Source organism: Chiroxiphia lanceolata, chromosome 2 (assembly GCF_009829145.1).
Source record: "Chiroxiphia lanceolata isolate bChiLan1 chromosome 2, bChiLan1.pri, whole genome shotgun sequence".
NCBI classification, from domain to species: domain Eukaryota; kingdom Metazoa; phylum Chordata; class Aves; order Passeriformes; family Pipridae; genus Chiroxiphia; species Chiroxiphia lanceolata.
Genome location: NC_045638.1, coordinates 53,171,379 through 53,195,778, shown reverse-complemented (window position 1 = coordinate 53,195,778; position 24,400 = coordinate 53,171,379). Strand labels below are relative to the sequence as shown.

General features: G+C 34.8%; 1 protein-coding gene across 7 annotated transcripts in view; it reads right to left on the bottom strand.

The window, feature by feature from the left end:
- The window catches only part of DACH1 (dachshund family transcription factor 1), a 356,409-nt gene that overhangs the window by 194,750 nt on the left and 137,259 nt on the right, over positions 1-24,400 (bottom strand). For all 7 annotated transcript variants that reach the window (XM_032679742.1, XM_032679746.1, XM_032679744.1 and 4 more), the window contains exon 2: positions 11,162-11,277. In XM_032679742.1, the coding sequence (XP_032535633.1) occupies positions 11,162-11,277 (116 nt within the window). The remainder of the gene's footprint in view (positions 1-11,161; positions 11,278-24,400) is intronic.

The following is a 24,400-nucleotide window of genomic DNA, read 5'->3' as shown; positions in this document are numbered from 1 at the left end:
GGAGAAGATATGAATCATTTTTTTTTTTAGGTTGGGAAAGACTGTAATAAGAAAAAGATTTTAGATCTGCAGCTGCAAGGTGCAGGATGCACGCCTGCCCTTCAAGATAAAGAACAACACTGAAATGGTTTATTTATAATAAATTTATTGGCACGGAGGTATCTGTAAAAGTCATATTCTTTGCAGGAATAGCAGTGTAAATAGTACAATCCCTTGCCCAGACCTTTCTGGTATATAAGTATTTGGGAGATTTTTCATTTAAGAATGCTCTACTATGATAATACTAATTTGTTTTGGTTCTACATACATATCAGCTCCTAACAGTCTTTCCATACAAAATTTTAACTTGACTGATAATAGAAATAAATTTAAAGAGAAATCTAAGCAATTTAAATATTATATAAGAATGTTCTTATGTCTGTATTAAAAAAAAAACTAAATCCTATTTCATAATGAGTTATTCCATATTCCATAAACATGAAGCTCACATTGTTATACACTACAGAGGCAAAAGTCCTACATGTTTTGTCTTTCACCTCTCAGAGTATGATGTCCTCAATGTCTTCAGCATCTGTATATCTGAAACTTCAAAGGCTGAATATAATCTGAGCTTTCAATAGAAAAAAAATTACTTTAAGAATTGTTTTGTCACATAGTCCCTGAGTGCACAAGAACCACTGTTTTTTTCCACTTGAATGGAATATTAATCTACTAGAATGTTTTGAGATACTTTTCAAAACAAATGTACTGATTCATAAGAAATCATTTTTCTCTTCTCAAATACTTGCATCAAATATTGTTCAGATGCTGAATATCATTTGGTATTCCTTTTTTTTTTTTCTTGTTGCTAGTCTGGTACTTACAAAAATAATGTACTGTTGTGATGTAGCAAGTCACTTGGTTATCAAATTACCCAAGTAACATAGTCCTCTTATTCCCATATTCATATACATTTATTAAGCAAGGATACAGGGAAACTATCGTTTGCACTGTGTTAAGCAGCTTTTCTCACCATCTTAAGTCCAAGCTTAAGTGGCATTACAGAGTCAGTATAGTAACACAATAATTACATCTAGATCTCTGTATATTGGACTGATGCATCATGACATATGAATTAAGGAATCAGTTTACTGTCAAAAGAAAACAAAAGTGACATCATCATGTTTAGTAGCGATCTTGTTTATCGAAAATCCTGCCCTTGATTTTATGCTTCCTAGCAAGATAGTTCTAATAACCTGATGCAATCACAAATGGAAATTATTGGAATAGGCAGCTGACACCAACTCATGTCTTGAATTTTGTATTTCCACTATAAGGAAACATTCTTTAAAAAAAAGCATCTGCAATGCTATTCTATTAACTTTCTTCTTAATAAGGGCAATAGGATTGTTCAAGCCATATGTGTGGTCTTAAAGCCTGTGACAGAAGACCACATAATGAATACAGAGAAAAGGAAATTTAGTAGAAGCATCTGCCCATTTAAAGCACTCCTTGCAACTTGTTCTACTTCCCCTATGTCAATCCAAATCTCAGTCTCCACCTAACAAAAGGGTAACGTTGACAAAACCTTAATTCTCAACAAAACTGGTCAGTACACTGTCTATTTGCCATTTGTATGGATTTTGATGAATCAAAACAACTCAGTGACATTATTAACTTCGTCTTGACTAGGTGCAGTTTTCCTTTCCCCAGCTTACTCAGTCCTAGTGTGATACGGTTTTCATAGTCAGAAACTAATAATTGATGACCAACATCACAGTGTAGTAACAGTAACATACTCCACAATCTAAGATTTTGGCCTAAAAGTCCAGTTTCATCTCTAATACTAGTAGCAGTATCAGTTTATTCTTTGCTGACAGCTTGAACACATTATCTCATTGCAATTAAGACTGGATTGAAAAGAAATGATTTAAGAGTTACTTATAAAACACTTTTAACTAAAACACATTTCAGACAAGCAAAATGCAGGCTCCTGTACACACACTGTGGAAAGAGGATAACCTTTCAAAGCAATGACACAAGTACTATACCAACACAGCTTTGTAACCTTTCCATAGTCACAAATTAATACACAACAGCAAACTAGTTTGTATTATGTTAAATAAGTTGGTAATACTAACTCATAAAAAACTTTCCTTTCCCTCCCTTTTTCTCTCTGTCCTTCCCTCCATCACACACACAATTTTTTAACTCCTCTTCCCTGTTTTCCATCCCACTCTACCTTTGCAATTGCTGTCTCAGGCACACAGTGACCAATAAGCCAACATAGGCCGGTGAAGGGACTTGAGCACAAGTCCTATGAGGAGAGGCTGAGGGAGCTGGGGCTGTTTAGCTTGGAGATGAGGAGACTCAGGGGAGACCTTATCACTCTCTACAACTACCTGAAAGGAGGTTGTAGCCAGGTGGGGGTTGGTCTCTTCTCCCAGGCAACTATCAGCAAGATAAGAGGGCATGGTCTTAAACTGTGCCAAGGGAGGTTTAGGTTAGATATTAGAAAGAATTTCTTTACAGAGAGGGTAATCAGACACTGGAATGGGCTGCCCAGGGAAGTGGTGGATTCTCCATCCCTGGAGGTTTTTAAGAAGAGACTGGATGTGGCACTCAGTGCCATGGTCTAGCAACTGCAGTGGTAGTGGATCAAGGGTTGGACTTGATCTCGGAGGTCCCTTCCAACCCAGCTGATTCTATATCTACCCATGTCTGCATCTTGAAGGAATAAGTCTTCTCACCTGAAGAAAGTGAAATGAGGTTTTCAAACTTATCAGCTTGAATGCATGGAAACTCAGATCATCAGCTCAGGTTTTTGTATACCACAAGCTCTTGGAAGCAATAACTGGTAGAGCTGTAAGTCATAAGGACAACTCAGAGTGACTGGTTCTTCTTGGAAAACTACATTCATAGAATATGTTGAATTGGAAGGGACCCATCAGGATCATTGAGTTCAATTCCTGGCCCTGTGCAGGACATGTCAAGAATCATACCATATGCCTGAGAATGAATTATTGAGTACATAGCTAGTTATCTTTTTCCTTGAGTTGTAGTCTTCTAAAGCTGCCCAGATAAAATAATGTTTGCTTGCATACTTTTCTTCAAAATACCATTCACTCGAGCAATTCCGAAGTTTACCTACATCCTATATCCCGTAACAAAAATACATGGGCAACCTGACATATTCTCTTCTTATTTGAGTCCCTGTATGAAATCTGTAAAACTCCACAGCAGACAGATTGCTCTTAAAAAGGAGACAATCGTATTAAACAATGACATTTGACAGTGCCTTCCTCCCAGAAAACTCGGACTGAGTTAAAAACATTAATCTGCAGTTTTTCCCTGTACTTTAGAGAATCTCCAAATATATGATAATGAAATCATGGACCGTACCTTTGGAATATATAAATTTGAATAAATATTTTTTTTAATTGAATGCAGAATGTAGCACTGGTAGCAAATCAAATATAAAATGAAGCGAAAAAAACCCATTCGCCCTCCATTGATCATGTCATGCAAGGACATAAGTAGTCTAATTCCACAAGAAAGGAGCTGGGCACCTTGAAGGGATTCAGGAACTTCACATCATCATGCTAAAGCAGAACTACAGTTAGTAACATGATGAAACTGAGCTTTATCAGATTTTGATGTCTTCACTCTAAGAACTACCATGTTAATATATTGCTACAGCAATCAACATCATTGAGATAAGAGACCAACATGTTTGAAAGACTGAGATATTATTCCAAATTCCACAGCTCAGGTTCATTTCTAGTGGCAGTGTTTAACAAAATAATACTATGTATTTCATGTTTAAAATGGCAACGCATTGTTTGATCTATAAAAGGTTAGTTTTGAGCCAATTAGAAATTAAATTATTGAGTATTAAATTATTTTAGCTGAACATTCTCATTAAAAGGCATGTGTGGGAGGAAAACCAGTAGGTTTATTATATGAAAAACTGCAAAATAGGACCATGGTTATCTTGATGTTTCTCTATTGAAGGACTCTGCCTGGAATCTAAACAACAAGATAATTTTGGTATAACCTACAATTGATAAACTTACAATTTGAATAATTTAATTTTAAGAAACAATCAGTGTATTCTGCAATGTGTATCTTTTCCATAACTTTTTCAATTACAAATAATAGTGTGTTAGAACTAAGAAAACTATATAAACACTTCCATTACCAGGTACTGATAACTTCATCACATACCTGCCTTTCAGAACTAAGATTTTAACTACTTTCTTTTGTATCAAGAGCTCGGTGTTTTGGTTTTTTTAATTTTGTTTCAGTTTACATGTTATTTGTTTACAAAAAAGCCTAATGATAAAATACTGTTATTAAATATTCTTTTGAAAAGTGAGGGTCTTTTTTCCCCCAGGGTGTTTAATATACTTCTACGATTTGAAACAAGAAACTGGGACTGGGGAGAGGGTTGCTTCTGAAGTCAGAGACTTTTTTTTTATTATCATGTTAAATCTAATCTGACTTTGTAAAGCTACCTATATATGAAAACTATCACATACTATCAAAGGCTAAAATAATATCTTCTAATGGTTCATCTTCACAGAATATGGTCATTCAACTGGGATCCTATATAACTGGTATAGAAATATCATTCTTATGGGGAAATTCACAAATCAATACCATTACAAACTTAGCCTTCAGAAGACAAAATTATTCTGTGATCCAGGAGAAACAAAAAATTCTTATCTCAGATTTTCCACTGACAGGTAACAAATCTGTGCACATCACAATCTAATACTAAGTGAGTACTCACAAGAGGATTCACTAACACATAACTAAACTGTAAAATAACTTCACTCAGTTCTTTCTTGAGTACCTTGAGTGTGTTGAAGTACATGACTATCCTCACTGCTTAAATATTTAATCCCAGAGTCTCTTCTGAAGTGAACCAACTTGTTCCTCTATATCAAAAAAGCTGGGAGCATTTCCGGAAACAGTTCAACCCAGGGATGCCTCTCAATAGGCAGTGGGTGAACCTGTATGAGGTATGACTCTAGCTTACACAGTTTTCTAACAGTATCTTGTAGGCTTTGAGTATATGTAGTGTTGTACCACAAAACACTGAAAAGTGTACGAGTTCGTAATAAAAAAGGTTCCAATTGTGCAAGTAATTCTTCGTTTTTAAGAAGATTTTATGACCAAAAAATGTAAGGGACTCACTGGAACTTAAAACTAGTGAGCTTCCAGAAGTGGTTTTCAGTGATAAATCCTCTCATGATAAAGTAGAAGATAGCTAGCCATTCACCCAGACGATAATATGACAAAATTATGACTGTTTTCAGGAGATGATAGGTGGCCTGAATTACACCTTAATTATTATTTTAAAAACTATGAAATAATATATTTACAGAGTTAAGTCAGTTTATCTTCCCACTGATACATTAACTAGTGAACATGATAGAAGCTTTCACATTAATTATAAGGACTACTTCCTTAATGAAGTGCAAAAATGTTTGTGTAATTTGATTCAGTCTCCTGAATTAGTTTATCACTCTGAAAGCAGGACTTTGCTGCTTATTTTTACAATAAGTTAGTTCAGTCCCAATGGATAAACAGCATATCATCCTACAACACCAATCAAAACCAATGTTAACGATAAAAATGATTAACACTAATAATCAATACACTGCGTTAAAATGGAATGCATTTTAAAATAAGTAAGTGATACCCACTCAGTTTTATTTATATGTATCTTTCTAACCAACACAGTATCACAAAAGGTACCCACTGTATAAAATAAATAACTGAATAATAGGTTTGTTTCTTAGAATTACTAAGTATGTAACTCCAACTTATAATTTCTAGCCCCTAGAATACTTATAGAAATCAATTCTATTCATTTCAATAAGTTAAATACATTCTTAAGACCTTACAGGATTGAGCCTATCAGGAGTAAATACTTCTAGCTACAGATTTTGTTTCTTGGCTATGTGATGTGGATATAGCAACAATGATAATTATATTTTAACCATTCTTTCAGTCTGCCTAATACAACATCATTAACTACAAGCCAGAGAAAATGAAATTATTTAATTGTGTGATTAATCTTTCTTTAAATACCAAATAATTCCATTATCCACTTTAGCAAAAACATTACCCCATTTTATCAGTTGCTCCATCTGTGAACTACATTTGTCCTTCAAGCTGCAGTCATCTATACAAAACCTTTCAACTCTCTCCTTTTACTAACTCCCAATAAAAATGCTTTGTGGCTCAGAGAATTTTGTGCAGGATGGAAGTTGAAATACATTTTTATTGATTCAGGCCCACAGAAGAAGAGGAAAAAAAATGATCAGATTAGAAATTACATCTTTGGATTACCACTTAAAAAGAGAAAAAACTAGAATAGCGTAATACAGGAGGGGAATTATAATTCGTACACATGAAACAGAAAGCTTAATATCCTTACACTGGAAAAGAACAGTCTAGTATCAGATGTGGAGTAGGTGTACAGAAATACCTATCATAAAGCAAATCTGTTCAAAGTAATAATAATAGCAACATAATTGCTGAGATCAATTTAATGTAAAAGTAATGTAATAAACATGTAAGGTGCTTTGAAACTACTTCTTTTAATTGACAAAGAGATACCTATAGATACATATTAATATATGAAGGAGCATTCTTATCATGCGCTACGTCAGTGATTTCCAAAAGTACTTCTTATTCTCATTTTATCTTTAAAGATGCAGCTCCTGAAATAAGTAACAGATATTGTAGTTACTTGTTTCATCACCTGTAGATTACAGACTCAGTAGTCCAAGTTGTAGAAGAATTGTTAGGAGTTTTAAAAGCAGCTTCAAAACCTAAGATACTGAAGAATAATTACAAAAAAACCCAAAATTGAAAACTGAGGAGAACTGCTTTTCCAAGTTTATATGAAAAATAATGGAAATATCATTTTATATGGTACATAGCTACTACAGACATAAAAATACAGAGCACAATGTATATCATACACTTTACTCAAAAATTACAGCACTGCTTTTCTGATTAATCACAATTAATTACAATTATCTACTGTTTCAACTTTAGACAACTTTTGAAGCACATTAGCCAAGAAAGATCTGCAGTACAGAGAGATATGCAGATCAAAGTCAACTATGATGAGCCACCTAGTTTTGGAAGGATTTCAAGATGTTATCTAGATAAGCCCGAAATGTCAGTACACCTGTCTGAACCTACACCAAATTCTTTCTTCTGGCTACATCATTTGTAACGTAGGTAGATTTTAATTCTCTGCACAATTCATGAAGCTCTTCATCTGCTATTATTACATATTTCTCATTTTGTCACACCTTCAAAGGTCCTAAATTTATTTTAATAAACATCAGAACACCTTTTGTGAGGCGACCAGTCTTCTATAAATTTGGGAGCTTTCCGTAAATTGACTCTAATGAAAGACAGAGGATAGATCAGCAATTGTGGATAATATTTATGAATCTTGCAATAAAATGGACAGAATATCAACAAAGAGGTGATCCTCACTTCTTCAATTTATGCTCCCTTAAAAAAATGGGGAATATTATTTCTTTTTGGTTTTTTATTTTCCTTCTGAATATTATCTGTAAATCTCAGCTTAGTTCCCAAATACGTCTTTAAAGCAAATTCATTCTAAGTGATGATTCAATGTTCTTTGCATGTGTTTTCAGATTGGGCCAGTGGTATACTATATTTTCAAGAGTTCCTTAACTTGGCCTCCTACAAAAATATACAGTCCTGAAATATCATGAGAAATCCAAAAATACAGTTTTATATCAATAATATTTGCATACATAAACAATGCATGCAGAACCAGACCCTTTAGGAACCAAGATTTCCCCCTTTAAATGTATACTTCTGTACTATGCAGCACATTTCAGAAAAAGGAAAATTTTCAAGTAAAATGCATTAAATCATAGCATTGTGTATCCTAGATATACTTAATAATTGCAGGTCTCTTTACTTAAAGAGCATTAAATAGCACATAATTATTTGTGTGATCACTTATACTTTTTTGTAGGCAGGAAGGAAACTTAGTTATTATACTCAGATTATTAAATCAATCATAAAGCTCAAAAAGAAGAAGTTGTTACAAAAAAAAAAGAGAGAGAGAGAGAGAAGGGGGAGGAAGTACTTAACAATCTGCTAGTTTTATATTTTTCTGCTTAGAGCTGGATCCTAACAGGAAATTCAAACTTCTCAAACAAAGAATCATCTTTAAGGCCACAAAGATGATGATTAATGGATTGGAACACCTGACATATCATGAGAGGCTGAGAGAGCTGGGACTGTTCAGCCTGGAAAAGACTTGGGGCATCTTACTAATGTGTATGAAAACCTGATGAGGACACAGTAAAGAAGATGGAGTGAGACTCTTCTCAGTGTTGCCCAACAAACACAAATTGGAACACAGGAAATTCCACTGGAAAGTAAAAACACTCCAACATTATTTTGAGAGTAGTCAAACATTGGAACAAATTGCAAAGAGACATCATGGTGTCTCTATCCTCAAAGATACTCAAAGAATGTCAAGTGAACAACAGCCCTGAACAACCTGCTCTGTGTGATCTTATTTCAACTAGGGGAGGCTGGACTAAGTGGCCTCCACTGGTGCCTGACAGTCTCAACTATACTGTGGTTTTATGAACATACAGCAAAAATATGTTGTAAATGTTCACAAGCAGCAAGAATTTTCCCATATCAACTAATGTGGTAGCACATAACAATGGTATCTACGTCATCTATTGCAGTTATAGCAGTTTTTTCTTGGCAGGGCTCTGACAGTAGTCTTGGTACTTATTTACTACGTAAATGTACAAATGTTCATTGCTTTGAACTCACAAGATCAGACTGTAAGTCTATTTTGAGACTTGCCTGTCTGTAGTAGCATGCTGGAATGACTGTCATGTAGCACTGCTGTCATGATGCTCCTTACCTTTGCTGAACCCTTGCATATCCCATGGAACACTAGATCCCAGAGTTTGCTTCTATCAGTGTTATTGTTTGCATTTTTTGTGCTGTTTGAGACTCAACACCACCACAATGGGGAAAAAATCATACCACCCCTTCTGTTGCGGTAAGCCATGTAATGTGAAAACAGATCAAACTTAATAGCAAATGCATTTAAACCTTTCCTCTTTTGCAAGAGACTCACAAAGCATTAGCATCCTAAAAGGATTTGATGAACGATAATCTTATATACGCCTATTTTCTTTAATTTTGAATTATTTTCTCCTGGTTTTTTTTAGTCATAATTTAAAAAGATCTGCATCTGTTTTTCTGGGCTGATTCTCTAAGAAATTGGATCTGTGTTTTTAGTACCATTATTTTTATCGTTAACTTGTTATGACCAGCTTTAAAGGACTAGAGAGGAATTGGATACTTTAGGCTTAGTTGTGGTTTTAAACTGCTTTCTTAGAATAAAAAGTCAAGAGGAGATCTGCTCTTAGATATTAACTGTAACACAAAACCCCAAATGATACTGTTGACAAGGTTTCTTTTCCTGTCTCCCTCTTTTTGGCCTGCATATTTGTCTCCGACTTCTTTCATCTCCTTTCTACTTTTCAGATTCATTTTTTTTCTTTGATATTTTCCTGCCTTACTTTCCCCAAATAATTTCTCTTTGCTTCTAAAATTTTTGATCTCTCCCTCATAAACAGGAATGCTTCTGCCCTACAAAAACTTTCATTCTTTCTCCACATAGAACCCATCTATTATTGTCATATTGCATTTACTCTGCACCATCTCTATTTCCTGTACTAGATTTTATCCTGTAAATTCTATCATGTAAAGTATTTTAATCATGATTCTTTTTTTTTTGGTCACAGCTGCCCAGACTACTACTGTGAGTCCTGCTTGCCTGATACTTTCCCATGTTTGCCTACATTCTCAGTCTTGCCCTTCCTTCCCTCTCCTTATTTTATACCTCTCTCCTACCAATCTTTGTTATCTGACTTCATTTCATCACTCCTCTTAATCTTTAGTCTTTCAAAAACCTGTAAATTTCTAATAAAATATTTCTGGCAATGTGTCTATCTCACCATGCAAAGCAGCTCTTGAACCTAAGGCTAGGAGGTACAGATCCACTTTTGTCCACTGAGCTAAACTTTCTTCACTTTCCTCCTTCCTCCAGATAAAGCATTTAAATCTAAATTGCCAACAGTTTCTAGTATGTGGTGTTTCTGAATTGCCTTTTTTTTTGAGAATGTTAGTCATCTTTGGCCAAAACCGTGCCAAGTATCATGCTCATACTTAAACGACATGTGAACATGGGCATGTACTCAAACATCCACTCATCTATCCAGTCCCCAAGATCAAGTAATCTTCCTCTATTTGGATCTGTCTGGTTAATTATCTTTCCTTTGTCTTAGAGAAAATCAGTGCTAGAGACTGAGTCATGCAAATCAGCAGGAAACAACTGGGGAAAAAGAGGAAGCTTTGCTGAAGCAACTACCAGAGTTTAACTGATCTGTAACATGAAGAGAGAGACTGCAGCACCACGAACAACTTCAATGTTGGATGCCCCCATCTTCAGGTGACTGTTCATCTCCTCCCTGCAACACAGCCTTTCTTACTTTAGCCATGTGGAAGAGCAAGTCTCCTCTAGGAGATGCTACAATAACTTTCAAAAGAAAATATACTTTGAGAAGCAGATTGTTACAGGACTTTAGGTTAGTATGAGGCCTCAGGAGACATATCAAAAATAGAACTTCAGGATGAAAAATTAAGAAAGACATGTGTGCAGCATGGAGTTATTTTAACTAACTCGCTTTCTTCAGGCAACTATATTCATGATGACATTAGCTAATGAAGCAAAGCAGCAAAAGAAACCAGAAGATATCTGAATTATCAAAAATGAATAGGGAGATTATTGTCTAATGATAGGTAATTCATGCTTTGAAAGGTTTTCGTTTATAAAGAAAAAAACAGGGGAAAAAATTATAATGGATTATTATTTGTTCAGTTCTTTGTATTTTAAGCTGAGCTGCCACAACTTCCATTACATACAACATGTTTATGTAGCAATAATGTGACATTAGGGGAACTCTTTCGTGATATTTGGGTGCTGTTTTCCTAAACTGTTAATCTATTAACAAGTGAATATAAGGCATCAATTCAAACAATTGCCCGTGTGAAGCTGTAGAAACAGTGATCCTACCTGTTGGCGGGATGATTCCAGGAGACATTAGGCCAGGGACAGAATGTGGCATGATATGAGAATTCTCTGGGGAGGTGACACTTTGAGTCCTCTTAGGAGGCCTTCCAGGTCTAGAACTGAAACAAACAAATAAAAAAATTTTTACAATTAAGCTGTTGTCTTACACATCATTTCAAAGTTGTTTCAAGTGGTAACATGGACTGTAAATAAATTTGTTTCAAGGACGGTTGCTTTTGCAGTTAGATGTAATAGACTTCCATCACTAATTAGATTACATGCTGAATTCATTTTCCTCATTGAAGATCAGCCGCTCTTGATGCATAATTCATAGCCTGCACCTCGTTACCTGCTTCTTCATATTAATATCTATACACAGTTTGAATTGCCTCGTTTGCATATGCTAAAGTTCTGCATGCAGCCTTCAGCACGAAAATTATGCACTAACTTGTAATAATTATTACAGTCAGCCTGCTATTGATTTATGAGACTTTTAAAAACCAAATATGTGTAGTACTTGTAATGAATGATATTTTAAGGTTCTTCAGGAAATTAAAAGGCAATGGCTGCCTAAGGAAATGTTCTGCTTGTTTGATTTAATACTACAGTTAGCTGGGAGGTGGAATGAAAGAGTGATTCAGACCTATAGCACATTTTTCGATGATATGTTTTATTACTTCGCACTGCTAGCCTGATATCTAGATGATAAATGACAATACATAACTAATGTGTGAAAAGGTCTTGCAATTTCTTTATTTTTTGTCATTTAAAAGATAAGTCAAGTTATCATTTAACCCTTATTCTATTTAAAGTGAAAATCTCACTAAAACACCTTACTTTAAATATACTACTTTATGTCAGAAAGGACTCAGAATTATTTTAAAAGATATTGTTGAGCAACCGCCATCATAGCAGCTTACATCTGCTTATATTTCCAGTATGGAAAAATAAAGGGCTTCAGGTTTAAGCACTCCTTGCTGTTAAATGCTCACATACACAACTTTCCATCTCCTGGACTGCATAAGAAGCATACAAATTAGATACAGATTACAATGAAAATACTTATTACCCACTTACATGCAAATATGTACCTGCTACATACAACGCATATCCAAAGGCTTGTATTCTTCTGTACAGATCATAGTGTAGTACTACTGCAATACCCTGTAACTGCTTATTTAGGGGACATTGTGGAATAACTTCACAGAATAAGGTGATGTGCCATTCTAAAACTGCAGTGTTAACCTATGTTCTGCCAAACTTTTGAAGTTCTTCATTTGTTTCAAAGCAGAAAAGAAAAGAAAGGTGAGTATGAAAGGTTTTGCTCCTTAGGTCTTCACACTAACAAAACTCTAATCAAGGATAATGGCATTTTCAGTTATGCTGGGACTGCAGAATGAGGTAGATAATGAAATACCTCTGTTTTCTGTTCGTATTTGTTCCACTTATGTTCGGAAATACCTTCTTCTTTTTTTTTTCACCTTCTACAACCTAACTTTAATAAACCAAAACCAATCAAAGTACAGAGCATTTTCTTGAAGTTTAATGACTCAAGGCATTGAGTCATTAACCTTAACTGATCATTAATTCCCTACTTAATGTCCTGAGCTGAGGTCATTATTAAAATTATAAGCTTGGTAATTTCTTTGATTGGTTTGGGACTTTTGATTTTCTTTAACACAAACAAAATTATCATATGTTCAAAACTACAAGAAAGACAGTTGTAGAAAGAGAATGTTGTCTTATTCCAGCTCACAAAACCAAATTATCTTCTGTTTCTCTTTGAAATTTCCTTTTTGATTTACCATAAAAATAAACATGCCATGAATACACATAAAACTGGAAAAAAAAACATTATAGACAAAAATGATCTGATTTAAATGGAATGTTTCTAATATATTCACCCATCAAAACATGCCATCATGTAAGAAAACTTTGATGGTTTAATTTAAGTACCTATGGTGAAGTACTTTTCTCAAATCACTGCAGTGATATGAGTATTGAAGGGTCTGACAACAACGTAACAAAACACAAGCAGGGTGCCATGGTACAAAGCACTATGCACCAATAACTTCTGGGTCTTTAAAAAAAATGTTCACACCTGCAAAGACTCTCCCAAGTATAGTCACAGTGAAGCCTGAATGCTTTTGTGTTTGATTTTGAGGAATAAAACCACCCCTCTTCAAAGCCCAAGAGAAGACAGTCATGGACCAAATCTGTAAATAAAGGTTGGCAGCAAATTATACGTGACTGATACTGAAATATCCAAGGCAGAACGCTTCCTTTGGTCACCTTCTTCAATCAAGTTAATCATGCTAGTCTATACAAAAGGGCTGCCACACTCAAATCCATAAATGAGCCCAGTAACCCAACCCTATTCCATTACTTATCCCAAACTTTACCAAATAAGTGTTTTCATAAAGTCCTAAACTCCCAATTCCAATCCTAGTAACGTTTCACTTAGTGGATGGTTGGGCACTAGAACAGGTTTCCCAGGGAAGTGGTCACAGCACCAAGCCTGACAGAGTTGAAGAAGCATCAGGACAACACTCCCAGGCACAGGGTGTGACTCTTGGGGATAGTCCTGTACAGGGCCAGGAGTTGGACTCCATGATCCTTGTGGGGCCCTTCCAACTCAGGATGCTCTATGGTTCCATTTAAATGAAACTTCTGCCTCTTTAATCCTGATACAATTTTAAAGTGATACTAACTCCAGTCTACTATAAAAAGGCCTTTACCTATTTAAGAAATGTTTGATCCTTATGACAAGGCAGAAAAACACAGTAAGACACACTAAGAATTATTTCTTAAGGCCTAGAAGATCTGATTTATAGTCACGGTAGACTATGCAATATAGAAGTAAAATTAATAAATCTAACTGTCATCAATAACTGATTAAATCACAATACTTGACTTTGCTATTTATATTATGTATTTCTTTCATTAACCAAACTACTAACTTGCAATACTGCCATTTTATAAGATTTGTTTTCAAACTATAAGAATTCCAAGAATTTCATATGAATCATTACCAAAGCTGTGAGGAAAATGACATGAAAAATTACTTTAAAAAATAATAACTGATTTGAATTGAAAACTCGCATGTTGTTTTGTAGTTCATTATAATTTTTATAGCTATACGATAAACTCTTTAAAAAAAACATCAAAAGCATAGCAACTTATTTTAACTATCATAAACAGGATGATAAAAACAGCTTAATGAATCATTTTGTTGGTATTTTTCATAAACTTGTGTCTAGTAAAGACCTACTTTTAGGTAGGAAAAGTTTGTTTTCCTTCCAAGATAAAAACCTGCTTCAAAATACTCATATTCCTATATTGTATCAAAATCAGTAGATTTGTCTTCAGTACAAAACAAAATATATTTTAAATAGGTATGATTTCATTCATTATGTAGAAGATCTATTTAAATGCCAGAGCAAACTAAGTTATTCTTCTAGTTGATGACCCTGAGATACAAAAATCATTTAAAAACTGAGAGAGATGATAATACTCTTTTACTCAAATTTAGATTTTGTATATAAGCTTTTATAGAGATAAAAAAGATACTGTAAGATTTTGTCTTTTATCTGAATAAAATTATTGGAAGAACAACACTGGTTCTTCTGAAGACACATTTGACTTCTTAGAGAAATGCTAATTATCTCAGTGGGTAAACTACTCAAAGATGACCTATTTTGATTTTGAAGATGTCTAAAGTCTGGATTTTTTAGAGCTACGATAAACAATGTGAAATGTGAAAACCCCAAAAGCCAACACAAGTCTTATGAATACCTAAGGTCAGCACAGAAAAGTCAAAGAGTCTTTTGGGACTCTACAAGTAGATGCTAGAAGAAACAGTTCTACATCTGGAAGTCATAGCTGGTCTTCCTGACTACTGTTTCATTCTTTAAAGAGTAACTAGAGAAAGCAGAAATTAGACAATTTCAACAAGGATTCAAGGAAGTCACAATGATTAACCATTTAAGACCATTAAAGACCTGGAGAGAAGTCATAGGGAAGTTAACAGTTCCTTGCTTACCCATTAGGTAAGATATCCAATAGATACACTGTCACTCTGCTTTTAGAAATATGAGTTATTTTACTCTAAGTTTTCATATGTGTTGAAGAAGAAAATGAAAGCTTTCTACAGGATAACATATTACTAAATTAGTAGTTATTTTTAAAGTGAAGTACCTAAATGTATTTAGTTCCATGAAAAGCCATCTGCTTTGTACATGCTTTTGTATATGTAAGTTTGTGTCAAAAATTTCAGACTTTTTTGAAGTCTTAGAATACATTCCCACAGACAACTGAGTTTTATTTTTGTAGACAATTATCACGATTTACAATTACAATATACCATTATGTGGATGGGGAACTAAAGGTACAGATTGGTAAATCTCGAAAGTCTCAGATATTTTCTTCATTAGCATCAGCTCATTAGATATCCAGAACACTTTCCAGAACGTCTGAAAATAAATCTAACATTTTTTGCCAGATTTGTATTTCATCTCTTCAATTTCACAAATACATCAAGGAATATTATGGCTGCAGCATTTTCATCTTGGAAGGACAGGGGTGTATATGTCTACTGCACTGTGATTGGCGGCATGGACAGCACAAAAGATGAGAAGCAATTGACAGTATATTGTCACAAAATATGGGGGGTTTTTGTCTTTTGATCGACATATATTAGTCTTATATCCTTCCCATGTTACCACATCTAGACAACAGATGGCTAAATTAAAGAATAAAAAATGGAAGAATCAGTGTTTCTTATCAGTTAAACAGCTGTGCTTTGATAATATTTTTAAAGTTTTATATAATTCCAATTGCAATATCAAGTAAGAACTCACCCTTAGAAATCACTTTGATAGTTCATAACAACTAAAAAAAGACATAATCAACAGAAAATCTGTCCCGCACAATCACACGGAAAGACAACAAAGGGAGCATAGGTATGAGCTTATCTGCTGGCTTTAAAAGTAACCAGACTGCATTCAGCTCTTTTCACTATCTGCCAGAAGACAGACGTGACTTTAAAATTTACAGGTCTCATCCTTGAAAGCCTTAGATATGCAGACCTCCCACTGATTTCTGCTAGGAATTTTGAGCACCAAGGAAGGTATTGGTTCCAAAGCAGGTGAAAGTCTACATGAGTAGTATATACCTCTCAGAGTATGTTATTAGCATTTTATAGATGACTAATTGCATGGCAAAACATATACTACAAAAGTAAAAGAGTGTTAAATAAAGTTGAGATAATGCTTTGATTTATCTTTCCGAAGTCCTGACTTTGAGGAATAATTGTGCAATATTAACACTACATGAACAAAGTTTCACTCTTTAAAATTATCTTTATTTAATACATGAAGTATCCCTAAAGAAAACTGCAAGTCTGACCAGCTGTAAGAAGGCAAACCACCTTTCTAGCCAAAATTAATTAACTTCAGGGCCAGTTTTCTACATTTACAGTTTTATTTTTAATCTTCTCTGTGCGCAAGCTTATTGCACAGAAATATTGTCCTCATCTGTAACTGGGCAAATATGATGCAGTGAAGTTGCCACTGGCCAGGCAGTTTTATAATCAGTAATATCGGAGGGTGTGAGGGAGAGTCACATTCCAGAGGTGATACACAGCAAATCCGTAACAAGCATTTGGTGTGTTTATTTAATGTATTCTTTATGTTCGTAGAACTGCTTAGAACAGCTTTGAATATCAATACAAATTTTAGCTACATCACCATTTTTGCATCTCATTTAGGTATATTCGGAAAATCTAGGCTTTATTTCTCCATTGTTCTACTTCCCCTCACTGCTTCAAAGCCTGATACAGAACTTTTGACCACTGGAAGTGGTTATTATGTGCTTGCCAGACAATGGACACTGCAAAAGGGATGAGGATGTCACAGCCAGAGACCATTTGCTGATGTATCGCAAAGACAGGGATACTCTGTGACAACCTGTGTAACCAAAGACAGCAAACTCTTCCCACAAGGTACTTCTGTGTTTTGGGTACTTTCTATGCAGCTCTCCTCATCACACGTGCAGCCTTCACACTAATAAGACCTGAGCCAAGGGCGTGTCAGTTCTGAAAAATACAGTCTAGGAAGACTGACTAAACCTTTTGTGTAATTTAATTCCTTTGCTTGGAAAACGCTTGCCAAGGTAACCTTCATAAATATTTCTAATGCACTGAACTAGCATTTTAAAGGCAAAAAAATGACAAAGTACATCGATCCAAACCTTATACTTTACTATTTTAGGTTTTCCCCTTCTACTCCCACTCAAGACCAAAGCAAAAGAATGCAGTTCTGAGACTGGGCATACATCTATTTTGGCAGTTAGTAAAACAAGCATTAGAAATCACACCATGTCCTTTCTACTTGCAGCAGTCTTGTAAAACAATAAAATTCTCAATGCAATTACCTTACATTTATTTTTCTTCTCACAGTTAAACAGAAAATGTTCTCACGCAATAATTAGTGCTGAACTCATATTAGGAGTTACTAAGATGGCAAATAATGCTGATAAAAATAAATACAAAGATCTGTTTCAAAATCTTCATAAAGAAGTGAAAGAATGATCTTCAAAAGAATTAGGCTATGTTACAGCAGTGAGGAGTGGAGAAAGCATGCTGATAAACTATTACTGCATTTCAGTAACAGAACACTTTACTGCTATTTTTGAACCAAAATGGCCAAAAGTGGATATTTGGTCAGAAATGCAGTACCAGATTATCAGTGTATGAAAAATAAATGGAAGAAAATATATTTCACTTCATATCCCATTCCAAAGTCATTTACTGCAGTAATGCATGCGTACTGGTTAGTACTAAGGATACTAAGCTTTTTGTGAGGTAGAGAAGACCTTGTTGAATTATTTTTTTTCCTAACAGATCTGTCATGCAAACAGCATGTCATTTCCATCTTCCTCAGCATTGCAGCCCAAATCACTCTTCTTTTCAGTAAGATTAGTAATATTCTTGATACAAGAGTACAAGATACAAGGTACAAGAGTGGAAGAACACATAAAATATAAATTACAGCAACACCTGCCAGCTCTCCCTTGATGGCTGAAGTCCCACTACAAACACAATGAAAGAATGTAAGAAGAAGATTCTCCTTGACTGACCATACTACTTGAGTATATGAATGACCTAAAGGTCAAGAAAGGAATTAAACCATTAAGAAATCTGTTACTGGAGTAAGTTACAGTACCAGATTTGAACACAGCTGTGATTGTACATAAGTTCAAAGTATTACTGACATGTGCCTGTTCTCCTAATGAAATTGAAATCTGTAAGTCATCTATTGGAAAGGGAAAAACAGACAAGAAATTAAGCTAATTCTGTTGGGTGGCAGAATTATGATGTCAGAAGTAAATTAAGCTAAAAAGTTCACCGCTTCATCTGATTAGCTGAAACACTAGATCTGCCTGAAACTTCTTAAGACATTTAAGTATGTTGGCTTTCATGATTATGTAATAACTGTGAAACACAAGCCTCTGATGATGACAGCCATACATGCTAGAGTCAAAAATAAGTCTGAACGAAAAATCAAATACAATTACTAAATGGAACTCATGCATAGATTCAAACCATATTGATATATTTTTTTCATTATATAAACCTTGTTTCAGAAAGAGTACTCAGAAATCACAGCACTGGAGACCCTGAAGAAAGTTATTTAGGAATACTGGCAATATCAACAAGAAAACCTTGAAGAATTATATTTATTTCCTCTATTTACATTGTTGTCTTTTCGGAATAACTCCTGCAAGTACCAAAAAAACCCCAAAATTAAAAAAATGTGGAAAAAGTAGTGATACAAAGTGCATGCTTCCCACAAATCCTCTTTCTACCAAGTTATAATGGATGCCTTTCCCATTTCACTCAACCTTACAGCATAAACCGCACCCAAAACTTAAATATGCAAGCTAAATGATTCCTTCTAACAGTGTTATTCACCCACACGAAACCCCAGACTATAACAGATGCAAAGCCTATTTTTTTCCTCAACTGTTTTCATCTTTTCTTAGGATTTTAATTCTAAAAACATCCCCTCAAAACATCATCTACTATATATATTACAAAAATGTCAAGCATGGAGCTAATAGGCCAGAAAGGCAGGCTTGACATAATGACACAATCTAAAAGAATTTTAAGCTTTCTTTTTTTTTCAAAAAGTTTCTACTTCAAGTTGCTGAGATGATTCCTAATGTAAAGTAAGTTTCACTGTTGTGGTTACGTCTGTTAGAGTCTGCATATGGCCTGGAACAATGATTTAAATGTATGAACTTTAGTTGGAATGAACAGTCCTGCTTCAAGGCTTGTTTTCTAACCATCTGCATTCATCTCTGCATACAACTTGCACATGTAATTACAAATTTGTGAACATAAATCAGATAATTGCATGTACAAATAACCAATTAGATTCAAAGAAAAAATAGGCCATATAACAGCATACTCTTGAACACATACATAAGTGAATATCTTTGTTTAAGAAATTTTTATTTAACTTGTTTAGAAAAATATCATCTGATTTGTTTTGCATCAGAACTTACTGGGAAGTAGCTGCCATTTTGAGATCCATTTTAAAAAAAAGAATAGAAACACAAAAAGAAAAAATTATCTACATAAGATTCAAGCCCACCATTGCTTGAGGGGTCACAGAGCTAGTGTTTGTTACCACCTCTATTAATTTTAAGATACATAAACATTTCAATGATGATTTAACCTCGAATAAGAAAGAAAAAAATATTGTACTATTTAAAGTATTTCATGAAAATATTCTTGTTCTCCTGGCAGTTTTTTAATTAATATGGTAGTCTTATCCATAACAGTTGATAATGGAGTTCCATCATATCAGTGTATCCACTGTAATGTCTGAATGCACTCATCACTTAATTGGCCACAATTCTTTGCATGAAATGCTGAAACAAGTGAACTGTCACCTTTTTAATGAAGCTGCCTATATCTTAAACCCTTTGCCCTTTAAAAAACTCTTTATACTCGAAATGAAAAATTTTATTCTAGCTTCTGCCAGAGACTGTGGTTAATGTTCAGTGCCCTTTATTCACCTTATTTTTAATTCTGAAAACCCACACTCATTAACCGTACTCTTCCAAAGAATTGCTGGAACCGCCTAAATAAAAGATTGAAAGTGACTTTTATTGTACATTTGAGAGTAACAGTAGTGATATGAAATACTGAAGAGACTCTCTGCTGGTCTGTACAGCTATAACTGTTCAGCTGATGTAACACAGATTGATGATAACAATGCAGTATCCATTAAAATCAAGAATTTAAACCTTTAGATAAGGCAGTCTGTGTTTGCATATATGTCTAAATACAAACTGAGTATTAATCTACTGACGAGTACTGAGCATTAAAAATTACAGGTTTTGAGCAGCTGACAGCTACGGTCAGATTGAGATAGGTCTACTCTGAGTGCACTTCTATCTGGTATCAGTAAGCAAGTCCTAAACTGGAAGTTAAGGAGTATATACACCATCAGTTTCTTCTCTGTCAGACTTCATATTGTTTGGGACAGTAACCAGCTATCAGTACAGCAACTGCTTTGTGCAACACCCAGCGCGATGCTCATCACTGAAACCCTATGTGGACCAAGAGATACAAGAGTGGTGATTACCCTTGTAGATACCCTTCAATTAGTAAATTCTTGTGTGTACTCTAGATGCGCTTTACTTCCAAAATGCAGCAAAAAATGAACTCAAAGGGAACATATAATTATGGTATACTCAAGGGGAAAAAAACTAACCCTGAGCTGTGTACCCAATCCTCCAAAATCTGTTTGTGAAATCAAGATCCCAAGTGTGTTACAGTGTTCCAACCCTGCAAGTCTAGATGTAGTCTTGCTTGGCTATGATATTCTACCATGGAATATTGTAAAATAAACTTATATTTTATTTTCCTTGTGCATGGCAAGGAACAGAAACAACCACTCAAATTCAACATCCCATTTTCTTTGCAGAGTAGCATCTATAACCATATGAACAGTAGAACAGTTTTCCCTCCAAAGCAGTAGTACTATAGTAATTTGGATAATACAGAATACCAATTGTAGACTCCCAAGTCCTAAAAAAATTAGAACCATAACAGACAGTACTATAAGTCCAAATGGAAATATGAGAGTGATCCAACCTAAGACACTTAGATTTGTTATCCTTTCAACAATTTAAATATCACTCATGCATTGTTGTCAAGCGACAGAGGATCAAATCTAGTGATATCTTGAAACATATTGCCATAACCCTTAGTCAGTGCTTGTAGGCAAATTATTTGCAGGCCTGAAATGTAGCCAGTGCTCCAAGTTGTCCCATAACTACCTTATGTAAAGTCCACCCTATCAGAAATAACAGTCTGCTATTAATGCATTATCCTAAGGAAACACTGACAGGTTAATCAGTCATTTCTGTTACAAAGTACAAGGAGTATGTTTTTAGATAATAGAGCTGACAAATGTATCTACTTCTGGTAAGATTTTTTTAAATTATTATTATATTCCTTTGTAATTCTGGTAATTCCGTTTGCGAATCTTCATACAGCAGCGTTACATAGGAAGATATTGAAGGATCTATTTTATAGAAATGCATAAATCATTAACTGATAAGTTTATTTAAATATGGATATGCCCTGTATTTACTTTGTGACTGGAAAAATTACACATGGTCTTCTAGTCCCTATACCTCCCATCTTAAAAGTACATTATGAAGATATTAGACTTTTAAATTAAGTCATATTATTGTTGCACTGTGTCTTAAAAGACAAACATCTCAAAAACATCTCACTTTAGCCAGAATAAAGAACCCCCAAAATGAAAAGACCAAATTCATCAAGTTATTCTAATGCTTGTAAATGCATCCTTATGATGACTCCTCATTGAGAAACCTTTAATTCAATTCATTCTTCCTTTTAGGAACTGACATCTTCAGCAGCACAGGATACATACAGCAAAATTTCATATAAGGGAATTTTATGCAGGTATACGACTTCCAAGATGGGCAAAATGGCACCAAGACTTGCAGTACACTCTCCTGGGGCATAGTATAGTTGGCCAGTATAGACATCAGTACGATGTCTGATTAACATACTCTGTGACTGGAACATCTCCATATATAACATGCACACAGAACTCTCTTTTGGCTCTGTCCATATAACTCATAGCGCAACAAGAACAAATCCTCACTAAGCATTAAGACGGTAATGAAATACAAATTGATCACAATAATTACAAACATATTTCTATGCCCAAAATCAAGTTAGCCAAGAGTTAAAGTAGGTCCCAATTCACAACTATATTTTGACTCTCCATATTTTCTACTTTTCTGAAAGACTTATCTTCAAAAAGCAAGTACACCTCAGTTTCTGTTCTGTTTTCTTATCAACAAAAATTTACTTTTCCATTTTCCACACAGAAAAAGCTCTGAAAATGCTATGTCACTTGCAAGTTAAGGGCTTAGAAATTAAAAATCATACGAAATCATCAAATAAACTAATACAAAGGGATTTTTTTCTCCTGAATTTGTTCTGGTTGATGATCTTTGAATGTCAGACGTTGTTAACATTGATCAAGTTGTCATGGGTCAAACTAAGAGGTATATTTTCATCAGTGTTGAAGTTTTCCCCAAGATTTTATCTGCTTGCTTGAGACTTTGTATTAGCTTTTGCAGTTTTGAGCTTCTGTCCAGTACTAAAAATGATACTAAAGAAATGATACCAAAAAGTATGCTTTCTATGTTATTTATAAATACTTCTGGCAGACCTGGGTTTGTGTGATAATGGATCAAGTTCTTAAGGAAAAATAAAAACAAAACAGCCAAAGACCGTTCCTTTTACAGAACAGGAATCAAATTAGATATTATCCTGTCCAGCAACATGCTTGGTTACATGCTTGGCTGAAGGTCAGGGTGATGTCTTCATGACTTTATGGCTCTCCAATGCAAAAGCACACTCAAGTTCTTAAACTGGACAGTGAGCTCATGCAGATTTTCCAAAAATGTAACAATATTTGAAGAAGAGAGCACAGCAATAAAATGGAAAATTAGAAGACCCTTGTATCAATCAATTATCCTTCTCCAAATTTTCTTGACTTCGATAACAGATATATTCTGTTTTAACAGAACTGAATAAAGTGGCCAAAGTACAATATGTTTGCAATGATGCTTTCTCATTATATTTCTCAGTATATTCTCATTATACTACCTTTTAAAAGAGATAAAAATTTTAATGTTTTTAAGCAATATGTGAAAGAGTAAAGCCGTCGTCTTGTTACAATTTATTCATTTATTCAATGACTTAAGAAAAAAAAATGACAAAGCATGCTTTGGACTCCTGGAGAAAAGGAGGATGTAGTCCTTGCAAGAGCTTTCTTTCTCACACAGTAACTCTTCTCTTGAAATATATGTTTGCTTGTATGTGTGTATATATCGCACACATACATGTGTATCTATAGACTATATAGTGCAGTACACCCTCCACACACACAAGTCTCTACCAAGGAGTCTGCACCAAGGCAACAGGTGTTCTCATCCCAAAACATCTTAAAGCAACGGAGGAATCAATTTAGATTTCATTATCTTTAGTAAGTACTGATTGCCATCTTCTCTCCTACTGGGCTGTGAAGCTATGCCCTACTCAAGTGGAGAAACACACAGTATGCAAACAGTTCAGCTCTAGTTTCTGTGACTCTTCTACCAAGTACTAAATGCTGAAAGATGAGTATTTCCAGTTTCCTCACCATGACAGAACCTCAGTCTCCAAGGCTGATCATCATATCTTCATACTAGGAACTACAGTAGTCTAAACATCAGTCTGATGATGTTTAGACTGGATATTAGGAAAAGTGTCTTCACCAAAAGAGTTATCAAGCATCAGAACAGGCTGCCCAGGGAAGCTGAGTCACCATCCCTGGAGGTATATAAAAGGAAAGTAGCTGGGACACTTAGGGACACGGTTTAGTGGTGCACTTGGCAGTGTTAGGTTACAATCTAAATGATTCTATGATTCTACAGCAAACACATATACACGTGTGTATCTGTTTGTGCAGTGTGCACACAGACAGACTGCAATCCCTGCAGCTGATTAACAGGGCACCACAACATTAGCATTTAAGAAAGAAAATGAGCACCATAGTCAAACGAAAAAACAGATGTCATTTGCTAATGGATACCAACCTTAGAAGTGTAGTTAAGGGTAAACAAAGGGTAATAGAGTTT